This window comes from Musca domestica, unplaced genomic scaffold (genome assembly GCF_030504385.1).
Source record: "Musca domestica strain aabys unplaced genomic scaffold, Musca_domestica.polishedcontigs.V.1.1 27, whole genome shotgun sequence".
Taxonomy (NCBI): domain Eukaryota; kingdom Metazoa; phylum Arthropoda; class Insecta; order Diptera; family Muscidae; genus Musca; species Musca domestica.
Window position 1 is genome coordinate 8,173,152 of NW_026712286.1, and position 11,316 is coordinate 8,184,467.

Here is an 11,316-nt window from a genome sequence, read left to right on the forward strand (position 1 = left end):
TATATACATATGTTGCAGCCGCAAAATTTACAGCCCCACCTTCGTTGTTTATAAATTGCCACACGTCTTTATTAAGAATCCCCACAAACGCAGGCAACGTTAGTTTCAGAGCTCATTAAATGAACGTACACAGCTGATTGCCTTGTACTCATGTCTCATTCGTAAACAATAGAATTTTCGGACGTTATGCATTACACCCATTCACAACAAAATTACTTGGGGGTTTTTGTTTTCTGTTTATTAACTATCGGGCATTATCTTTTTCCTTTTTACTTGTTTCGTTGGGGACGTCTTTTATTTTGGTTGCGACAAAGTAGATCAACATACACTCACCTGTAGGCCTTGCACTCACCTCCCTAACAAGAAGGATATTGGAATCGAACAGGGCTATATTTTAAAATGTTAAGTAGTCTAAGGAAAAAACTCAACAATGCCCTTGCAGAAGCATCGATTATAACAGAAAATCTACAGCAGCAGTATCGTCAACGTGTCCAAAACTCCGATGTAAAAAGAAACCTTTGAGTATTTCGAAAGTGGGACATAACATAATTTTCTTTTCAGAATCTAAGTCGTAGTCGCAGTTCCAGCTCATTAATTTTGTCTCCCAGCGAACTGGGTCTACCGCCCAATGTTAATGTAGCTGCTGGTTGTAATTTACTTGCCAAATATGAAGAAGACTGGAGAATTATACATCAAAACAACGAAGACAATGCGCGTAAGGCGGAGGAAGTTGCCAAGCAAATACAAGGCATCGAATCGAAAATGAATCAACAACAGGTGGTCATGAGTGATTTGGTACATTGTCTAGCTGCTATACCGAATGTAGTGCTGAAATTAAAAACATGCCAAGATACCTTGCGCGAGGTACAACAACTAGGTGAAAGCGTAGAAAAAGAGCTGGAGAAACTAGAAGATTTATGTGCTGAATGTGAACTTGAGGAATATATGCTGGAGAAACAATGTGAACTATCGAAATTTAAGCAAAAGAAAATGGGTAAGATCCTTGGCTTTTGTAGGATAATAAATCTATTAATTTTCTTTTCCTAACAGAGGAACTAGAGTCCTATCGCCAAAAAGTGGCTGCTGAACATCAAGAAAGAATCCGCTTGCATGAGGAGAAATTGCGTACGATACAAAAAGAAAGACAGGCCGTGTTTGATGATGCCTTTCGCCATGATTTAAAGGAATTCAAGGAAAATGGACACATACCAAGTTCGTTAATGATCAAATTGCTAATAATTCCAAATTTATGATTTGTTCCCCTTTCTAGAAATTTCAAAAGATATAAAACCAACTGCTATATCATTGGAGGAAGTCGATTTGGAAGACATATCAGAGACCAAAGATGCTCTTGAGGAGTTTTTAAATGGATGATTGTTGTTTTTTCGCTTTTTGTTTATACCTATATTAACAACAAAAGTATAGTCCACAAAGTGCCTGCATCTGTTATGATATAAAGCAAAAACCTAATAGTGCAATATACCATTACCAGAAAAACAAAGGAAAATCCTCAACACACCACCAGCCAATTATTGATGTCAAACATTTAACCCACCCACGACATTAAAGTATTTGTTATAACTATATACATATTTTTATATTAAATAGAATTTGATATGTAAAGGGAATAATCAATTTAATACAAAAACAACAATATGACATTTCGTTTTCTCCATATTCTTTGTGGTAAATAAATGTTTTATCACAAATAACTAGTTCACATTAAAGCTTTGCGATGGTTAAACTCCTTTTGAATTCCGTCCACACATAACAAGTCCAGTCAATTTCAACTGTCATTTCCATTGCGTATATGTCAAATAAAATCCGTTGGATTTAAGAGTCATTGTAATTTGACATATAGGCAATGTAATTGACAGTTCGAATTAGTGAGTGTAAATACACTTTTAGAAACTGATTTTTTATTCACCGCATTTCCTATATCCAATACAATATCCTCTATTAAGTTTGATTTTAATCTTTGTAGAGTACGTGACCTCACGTGCGTCATTCACTAACTGAAGGTTAATGTCATAATGACAGTGTTCGTGCCTACGATACGTCTTCATTCATACCATAATATATACAAAAAAAATACTTAAATATTAAATAAATATTCTACCTAACGTGGAAGCGAGTTGACTGTGAATCAGCGAAAAGCATCCGTCACTCATTTTCTTAAATAATAACCACCGATCAAATTGAGTTCAAGTAACTAGTTCCTCGGCTCCATTTGAATGAAACTTCGAGCTTCATTCTCCTTCCATCCTTTTAAACCTATTTTCTTTCTCTTTCTTTACCAACTTCTCTTTGTTATTCTCTCCTCATTCGTAAACTTGGAAAATTTGCTTTTAGTTAAGTTTTATCAGGCAATTTGTTTTGTATTTTAAATTAACTCGTATGGGACGTTTTTAGCTCTGGTGTTACCAATACGCAACAAAAATCGTTCCGCTGTGCTTTTTTTTTGCTGAAAATTATTAAAACATTAAAGGAATAAAAGATATATTACAAAAATGGATGAAGCCGAACTAACAAGGTTAATATCAAGGATATATTGCATAGGATATATCTTCCATTCCTCGGAGCGTATTTATACACATACTGATGAATATTTAAAAAAGATTTTGTGCCATGTTTCAGTGGCCAATAGTGGGCTTGCATCTTATTGTGAACAATAGTTCCACAAGGCACTCTAGACTTGGGAAACAGAAAATGGGATTATAAAGTCGAAAAATAAAACCAGAACTGTATCAAGCACACATTTCCCGGGGAAAGTCGCCAGTTTATGGCCGCATAAAAATGGAAACGTTTCTTCCTTCAGATTAAGAGGACCAGAAATCTTAACTATTTTTCCCTATAGCCAAATAACTATCAACTTTACTAATCCTCCTTTTATATACCTTTCAGAAAAGCTGTCGAGGAAATAATGCGAGAAATGCAAATGCAAAAGGAGGCCGATGTGTTGCCAAGAATCCAAGAACGAAAAATTAACCCCCTGGGTAAACCAAATAAAGATTTCTTGGATCGCACCATTAACTCGGTGATGAATCACAACAAACGTCAACACGATCGCAACTTTAAAAATTGCCAACGAAAGCTACGAGATATGGATGCTACCAGCAGGGATCGTAGAAAACGTAGATTTTCCAGTCACAAAACGCCAAGTGGTACAGATTCAGAAAGTTCTTCAGATGCCGAGAAGAAATATCACAAGAATAAGAGGAACAAGAAACTAACAAAAAAGAAAAAGAAGAAACATAAAAAACAACGCTCATCCTCTTCATCATCATCGTCGTCGTCGTCCTCGAGCTCATCATCTTCTCCCTCAACATTGTCCTCGGCCACATCCTCCGAATCGATTGATAGCAATGAGGAGTTGGGAAAAAAGAAAAAACGGAAAAAACATAAAAAGAAACATCACAAAAAGGAGGAAGAAGAAGAAGAGCACATTGAAGCCGACCAATATTACCAAGAAGGTACAATGGACCACCCAGATCCCCGTTTAGGTCTCTATATGGATCCCAATATGGCATTGGCGGCAGCCATGGCCTATAATCAAATGAGTCATTTGCTGCAGGCCAACGCTCGAGATCCTGAATTGGATATACTCAAAGAAGAGCTAGAAAGTGATCCGGAAAAGCAAGACATTCCCAGTGATTTAAGTTTAACATATCATACCTCAGAATCGGAAGATTTGAATATTAGTCTGAATAGCTCCTCAGCGGAGGAAGATGAAAATGGTATATTAACATTTAATTTATCATCAGATGAGGAGAAAAAACAGAAGCTGAAATCTAGCAAAAAACAAGCCAAGGAAAACGGTACAAATCCGGAATCAATCACTTATGTTTTGGACAATGAAAGTGATAAAGAGGATTTGGAAAGTGTTCATTCACATATATCTCTTAAATCAGATGTTTCGGATCGGGGAAATAAAATTACAAACAATATTGTATCGATTTTAAGTAGTTCGTCTTCAGATTCCGATTGTCAGGAGGTGGAATTATCAGAGCAGCCTGTACCAAAAGAGGCTGTGGAGACTACACAGGATCTTGAGGATAGTGTTCCAAGTGTAAATTTGGAAGTTAATAATACTTCGCCCCCACATGATGTTATGGAAGTGAGCAGAATTGTACCTGAGGACACAGAGAACCTGGAAGCAAATGAGAATGATAAAAATGAAACTCAAGCAAAAGATAACAAAGAAATTACAGAAATCAAGGATATTCCTGATGAGACAGAGGAAAATGTCTCGGAAAATAATGAAGGCAATGAAGTTGAAGGGAATAAAGAAAGCTCTCAGGAAAATGCCAACAATGAAACGTCTGAAAATGTCTCGGAAAATAAAGAAGGCAGCGAAATTGAAGAGAATAAAAATGACAGTAAGGAAAATAGGAACATAGAATGTACTTTGGCAAGCGTTGAGGATAATAGCACCGCTGCAATGTCAAAAACAGATTCTGTAAAAGAAGAAGTTTATTATGAAAATCTGCTTTCAAAGGAAATTAAAACTGCTACAAATGTACCCGAGAATACCAACATTGATCCTTCCGCCACAAAAGATGAAATTTCTGTAGAAAAACCATATCAATCTGAAGATTCTAATGAAAATATGGATAATAACCAGGACCAGAAAGACATGGTAGACAGAGAAAATCGCGGTAAGACAGAATGTGAAGAAGTGACAAGTAAAGATGAAAATCTCATTGAAGCACCCACCGAAGCTGATTCAAATGAAGCAATAGAAGAGTCCTTAGATCGAAATAACTCTAGCCCTACCCAACATCCAGCTACGAACAAGGAATCTGAAAACAAAACAAATTTGTGTGACGAAACTAGTAACTCATCTATGGAAGAGGATGCTGAACATGAAAGTCATAATCAAAACTCTGAACCTGCCCCTGAAACAGTAGTCGATTTGACAAGTGATTAGTTTAATATTTGAAAATATAAACATTTATTTGTAAAAAAAAATAATTTAAGTTTATTTTGTATTTAGCGCGAAATAATGTTATTTATTTACATAAAAATAAAGTAAGATAAAAATAAGTGCAGAGATTTAATTAATAACAAGCCCAAAATATTGGAAAAACTGAGTACATGGAAGTAAAAAATTCGGTCTGCAAGGCAGAGTAGTGGCCATACCATGGGCCATATATACCGTATTCTCATGGTAGAAGAATACAGGTAGATGCATGCCATGGTTGCATCAATACTTGGGAACATTTATATGTCAAAATTTTTAAAATGTTTTATCAAAAATAAGTAGATTTTTTAATGTTGTCTTATGCGATGCAAATCGCCGGTTGTTATGATACGTACTTTTTGACAATTTTTATAAATTTCAATAATTTTTCGTTCAAAAATTTCAATTCCAAAATTGATTTGACAATTCATTGTCCCAGCAGCTGCGTCGATGCGACTATCTTATTCTTCTACCATGCATATACATAATAATTAATAAAAATAAAACTAGATTAAAGCTGAAATAATAACTTCGGCGTGAAAATACAACACTATTACCACTTGTAGGCGACAACAGTGTTGTAATTTCACTAAAAGGTTCTGGAAAACAGCTATTATTTGCAGTTCAAAAACAATTTACAATACATTACGTCGTTTTCTACGTTGCGCTACTTTCGTGTGAAATGCAACTTTATTAGAAAATAGTAACAATTGCCAAATTCTACCCTTAATATATATTCTTTTATATTTCTTTCCACTTTCTTCTTATTAACCCCCCTTTACTCTCGTTTAAATAAAAAAATCGTTTTTATTCTGCACACAAGTACAACTCTATACGTTACGTTACCTGTTTGACTAACTACATGCATTTCCTACCGCAAAATACAACCCTGCGGCCTGGTGTCAATTTCATCGCTCACTCGCGTTTTTCTGTATCCATTAAGAAAATTTTTTTCTATTGATTAGACGTGTGATTTTGTAGATTGGATTAGTCCCGGAAGAATTTTTAAAATTTCTTTCTGGGAAAGTTATTAAAGTATTATTTAATTCCCCTCCATTAAAAAAAGAGTTCTTGAAGGTAAGTTAAATAATTTCAATAACAAATATAAAGGGAAACCTAATAATCATTGCCTAGGGAGAAAGGGAACTTTTTTTTCTTACGACGCCATCCGCATTCTTATTGGCCGGCTTAATTAATTCTGTTTGTCAAGTGTTTCATTTAATTGTCGTAGCACTAAAAACGCATTAGATTTTTGGATTCCAAATTTATAGTTCGCCTTGGCAAAATCATTCACATGTTATATAAAAAGTTGTGCCAATTTAGAAGAACGAAAAGTAATGTGAGGGTCGAGAAAAAACCTTAAAAAATGGCCGACCGACTGGGTGCGTCTGTATGCGGCATTTGCCACCACAATTAATTAACAAACTTGGTGGGGTTTCGTTGCGTTTGTGGTTGTTAAAACAACAAAAAAAACCGAATTAATTTTCTCTGTTGTCTGTATCTTTTGTGTGTGGCTAATTGTGAAAATCAAATTTATTAAATTTAATTTCCTTACCTAAAATGGCTTTAAAATGCATAGCAAAAACATGATTTTTATTTAATTTAGAAACAAAAGTCGTCGTAAAACTCTGTAAACGGATAAACGTTGTCTCGCCGAGTCCGGTTTTTTGCGGTATATATCAACGCGACGCCTCCGCCGCCGTCATCGTTCTTGGCATACACACACACACACACACGCTAACGTCTGGTGTGCGTTGTCTCCCCTCACAGATTCAATTGTAGACGTTTTTTGCTCGCAACACGTTTTTCGTCGTTACTTCGCTGCTAGCTGATCGTTGTCGCCGCTGTTGTCAACATGCCTGGAGCCGGAACTTTCAAATTGTTCATTGGCAATTTAGATGAAAAAACTCAGGCAACCGAGTTGAAGCCATTGTTTGAGAAATACGGTACCGTTGTGGAATGCGATGTCGTCAAGAACTATGGTTTCGTCCACATGGAAACGGAGGAACAGGGCCGCAAGGCTATTGAGAATCTAAACGGTTACATGTTAAATGGCAACGGTATTAAGGTAGAGGCCGCCAAGAGTCGTCGTGCACCCAATACACCCACAACGAAAATCTTTGTCGGCAATCTAACCGATAAGACACGGGCACCCGAAGTACGTGAACTATTTAAGAAATACGGTACCGTTGTTGAGTGCGATATCGTTCGTAATTATGGTTTTGTCCATTTGGATTGCATCGGTGATGTGCATGACTGCATAAAGGATTTGAATGGTCGTGTCGTCGATGGCCAACCGTTGAAAGTGCAAGTCTCGACGAGTCGTGTCCGGCCAAAACCCGGCATGGGAGATCCAGAACAGTGTTATCGTTGCGGCCGTCCGGGTCATTGGTCCAAAGAATGTCCGCGTTTGTACGGAGGCAATGGTGGCCGTGACTTGGGTCCGGGCGGCTATAGAGATCGTATGTACGGACGTGATCCCTATCCACCACCGCCACCACCACCACCATTCTTGCGTGATCGTATTATGGATGGCTTTAGGGTAATAAATTTGTTTTGTATTTACTTATCTAAGAAAAAAAAAAAGAAAACAAAAAAACTATTTGAGAAATTCAATATCATTCAACACAACTACTCTACATGCACCAAACAACAAACAGAAACATTACAACTAGAATTTGCAGAGAAATTGTATCCATGGCATAGAAGATCTCTAGTTTATTCTTTTATATGTTTAAATTCTTTATTTTAATGCTTTGCAAAGAATTTGTGGAACGCTTTTTTATAAGGTGCCACTTTGCCGCCTTTTTATAGTGATTGTCATTGATATTGACAATCACCGTTTAACTTGTCAAAAATAGCTGGGAGAGAAACAAGTTGGTGAATCTGTTCTTTTGAAATGTCATTACTTTGATTGGCGACAGGGTTTTTTGGTCTCCTCCCATTTTATTGACTGATTTTTCCCTTCATAAAACGTTTTGTAGTTGATCTCTGTTGTAATAAATGTTGGGTGGGGAAAGTGAACTCTCTCACTCTTTGGAGAAAATTTTCTTAGTTGGGCAGCCAAGAAAGTAAACAAATCACGGTTGCACTGTATTGATATAATCTTAGAGAAAGTTCGCCAAAATTAACAAAGCAGAGAGGAGAGATGAAGAGATCAGCTGTTTAATTTTAGTTGAGTCACGGAAAAAGCATATTGGGTACTATATTTTCGGAAAAAAATCTTGAAAAATAGAATGTCTAACGAAGAAACGGTAGCTTATTTGATGTATTCCTTGGCAGCAAGTGATTAGAAACGATGTAGATATGATAAAAACAGAGAAATTCAGTCTAATTAAACTTCCTTGGTAGCAAGCGATTATAAATCATGTAAGTCTGATAAAAAAGAGGAATTCAGTCTAACTAAACTTTGTAGATTCCAAGAGCTCATTCGCGATTTAGGATGCATTCTATGGAACATAGGCAAACAATGGGATCATTTTACAGAAAATGCATGTATTAAACATAAAATAAATTAGATTATGTTACTAAAGCCATTGCTTTAAGCTATGAAATATATTCGAGAAGGAGCAGAAAATCATGAGAATGTCGAAAACGTGGAACTAGGCAACCTGTAAAATATGAAAACTAAAAAAGTACATCAGATTTAATAAATACCTTGTAGGGCACTGGGAATTATTGAGTTAGAAATGGTCTACTGCCACATTCATTTCCAACATTCCCACTGGATACAATTTCTTTGCAAACTCAAATTACAACAATGTAACGTAAAATTTCTATCTTACAACATTTTTCATTTCATCATTACTAATTTTGATTTTTTTTCACACATTTACAGGACTACGATTACTATGATCGTCGTTTCGATGATACCCGCGATTTGTTCGAACGCCGCTATCAGGGATCACGCATGCGTGATTTCCCACCACCACCGCTGTCGCGACGTGATCCCATGCCGTTGCCACCCACGTTGAATGGCAGCCTGAGAGGCAGTAGCCTATCCCGTGGCTATGACAGCATGTTCAGTCGTCGATCACCGCCACCATCGCGCAGCAGCAATGGCATGGGCCGTTATGGTGGTTATGAAGATTTTAGTCGTGATTCGTTTGATGATCGTATGATATCACGTGGTATGCGCAATCCCTCACCACCCGGTCGCCGTTATGCACCGTACTGAGATGAACTGTATTATAGTAATAGTTCGAAGACCTCTAGAAGATATGATGATGGTGGTGCAAAAGAGGAAAAGATATATCACAATAGATTTTTTGTTATCAACTTTTGAGGAGGCATAACTATTATTATGTTTTTTGTTTAATATTTTGATTTTTTTTTTTTGAACAGAAATTATATATTACATATATAATGGCACATAATGATGACTACAAGCATAGGTCCCAACCCTCCCCCATACATTTTTTTATGTGACAACAAGAAAAAATCAAATTCCTCTAATTTTTGCCATTTCTTTTTTAACACTAAATTATATTAATTGTCTTTCTTATTTAAAGAAAGTTGTGTCTTTCATCTGTGTGTTCCCCCCTTGCTTTCCCTCCCCCCTCATCCAGAAAATAATTGTAATTTTAATTGTTTTCAAGACCATTGAAATTAAGAAAATGTAAAACAGCAGATTTTATATTTCTGCTGCTTTCCTCCCCCTCTCCTATCCACAACATTCGCTTTTGTGATGTGAAAATCATAACCCTCCCCCAAGAGAAATAGAATATTTTGTATTGAAGTAAAAAGTAAAACGTATAATTTTTAAGACATATTATTTAGTTGAAACATATTTTAAGATTTCTTTTTGTCATTCTCTAATTTTTCCATCTCTCTATCATTAAATTAAAATGCTTTGATTTAAAATAAAAAGCCACCAGTTCTAAGTAGTAGTTATACCATACGTACACATACACTTGATCTGAACCATTTTTAAAAAAAGTTTACACTATGTATATACAAACGTATAACATTACTTATATTTACCTAAACTACCTATATAATAATATGATGGAAAAATAAATACACAATAAAAAGTCTTAAAAAACACAAAATATTTTTGTGACAAAAATGGAATAAGTTTTTTTTTCTTCATTTTTTAATAACAATTTTTTGAGAGAATCTAGATGAATGTTACGCATGTCATGAAAGCGTTGTAAAATGGGTTTACGAGTGAAACGCATGCAAATATGTTTGCACTCGAGAATAAGGCGCAAGTATAGCAGAGTAATATACGCGGCATCTGTGTAGCCACTATTTTTATACCCTCCACTATACGTAGTATGGGAGGGTATATTAAGTTTGTCATTCCGTTTGTAACACCTTGAAATATACGTTTAGACACCACAAAGTATATATATAGGGTGAGATAAAAAAAACTGCAACAAAGTCAAACGCCATAATTTTTACATTTTTTTCTTTAAATTCTTGAATGAAAGCAAAAAATGTCGGAAGGCAAATGAAACCATCACACGCTGTCCGAATGTTGCTCTGCGTTATTTTGGCCCATTCCCGGCGAAGCGCTTACTTGAGGTGATCGAGACTTTGATATTTTTTAGTGCCAACCTTGCTTTCCAAAATACTCCAGACACAATAATCCAACGGATTGGTATCTGAAGATTTTTCGGGCCATTGAGCGCTAGAAATGAAGCGAGGAATCTCATTTTGTAACCATTCTTGGGTGACGCGTGCTGAGTGCGATGGTGCTGAGTTCTGTTGGTATATCCAAGGTCTGCGGCCAAAATGTTAGCGTGCCCAAGGCTTTAATACACCCTCCAGAATATTTTCGCGGTATTCGGCATTTATTCGATTAATACGAGCGGAGAGCGACAATCGGTTGTTATGGCGGCCCACACAATCACCATGGCCGGCGCTTGAGTTCTGGTGGCCAACCGAAGGTGCACATTTTCAGCTGACCTCTTTGGCATGTAAACACGATCATTTGGTGTGTTTACAAACTGCTGGACAACGAATGTTTTCTCATCGGAGAAAACAAAATTCGGCAGTTCACCACTTTCGGCCAACCTCCCGATATTCGGTATTTTTTAGCGACATTTTTCACCGGAATTGCTTAAAAATTGGTATTTGAAGTTCGTAATGGACACTACAGCCTATGACAGAAAATTGCATGTGCAGGTCAACGTCTTCGTATAGCCCCCATATAACGGCACCTCCCAATATTCGATATTTTGATGATTTTAGATTCATTATTCACCGGAATTGTTTCAAATTTGGCATTTGAAGTTCGTGATGGTACTACAGACTATGACAGAAAATTGTCTGTGCAGGTCAACGTCTTCGTATAGCCCCCATATAACGGCACTTCTCAATATTCGGTATTTGATTGATTTTAGCGA

General features: G+C 36.4%; 3 protein-coding genes across 3 annotated transcripts; all 3 read left to right on the forward strand.

The window, feature by feature from the left end:
• Nucleotides 1-288: 288 nt before the first annotated feature.
• Nucleotides 289-1,659, forward strand: LOC101896693 (dysbindin protein homolog). The gene is made up of 4 exons (XM_005180574.4): nt 289-504; nt 562-994; nt 1,051-1,212; nt 1,271-1,659. Exons 1-4 carry the CDS (start codon nt 400-402, stop codon nt 1,372-1,374), a joined length of 804 nt encoding a protein of 267 aa, XP_005180631.2. The 5' UTR covers nt 289-399; the 3' UTR covers nt 1,375-1,659.
• Nucleotides 1,660-2,291: 632 nt separating this feature from the next.
• Nucleotides 2,292-5,046, forward strand: LOC101891277 (uncharacterized). The gene is made up of 2 exons (XM_005180631.4): nt 2,292-2,533; nt 2,905-5,046. The coding sequence occupies exons 1-2, from the start codon at nt 2,511-2,513 to the stop codon at nt 4,928-4,930; spliced, it is 2,049 nt and encodes a 682-aa protein (XP_005180688.2). The 5' UTR covers nt 2,292-2,510; the 3' UTR covers nt 4,931-5,046.
• An 839-nt stretch (nt 5,047-5,885) lies between these two features.
• On the forward strand, nt 5,886-10,039 carry LOC101896986 (RNA-binding protein lark). The gene is made up of 3 exons (XM_005180576.4): nt 5,886-6,040; nt 6,570-7,505; nt 8,802-10,039. Exons 2-3 carry the CDS (start codon nt 6,819-6,821, stop codon nt 9,138-9,140), a joined length of 1,026 nt encoding a protein of 341 aa, XP_005180633.1. The 5' UTR covers nt 5,886-6,040; nt 6,570-6,818; the 3' UTR covers nt 9,141-10,039.
• The last annotated feature ends 1,277 nt before the right edge of the window (nt 10,040-11,316 follow it).

Bases quoted from the DNA above. Each gene is read 5' to 3' on its own strand.
- LOC101896693 (XM_005180574.4), top strand. From the start codon at position 400: ATGTTAAGTAGTCTAAGGAAAAAACTCAACAATGCCCTTGCAGAAGCA. The intron at 505-561 runs GTAAAAAGAAAC...TTTTCTTTTCAG, and splicing joins AACGTGTCCAAAACTCCGAT to AATCTAAGTCGTAGTCGCAG. The intron at 995-1,050 runs GTAAGATCCTTG...TTTTCCTAACAG, and splicing joins ATTTAAGCAAAAGAAAATGG to AGGAACTAGAGTCCTATCGC.
- LOC101891277 (XM_005180631.4), top strand. From the start codon at position 2,511: ATGGATGAAGCCGAACTAACAAG. The intron at 2,534-2,904 runs GTTAATATCAAG...TATACCTTTCAG, and splicing joins GATGAAGCCGAACTAACAAG to AAAAGCTGTCGAGGAAATAA.
- LOC101896986 (XM_005180576.4), top strand. From the start codon at position 6,819: ATGCCTGGAGCCGGAACTTTCAAATTGTTCATTGGCAATTTAGATGAA. The intron at 7,506-8,801 runs GTAATAAATTTG...ACACATTTACAG, and splicing joins GTATTATGGATGGCTTTAGG to GACTACGATTACTATGATCG.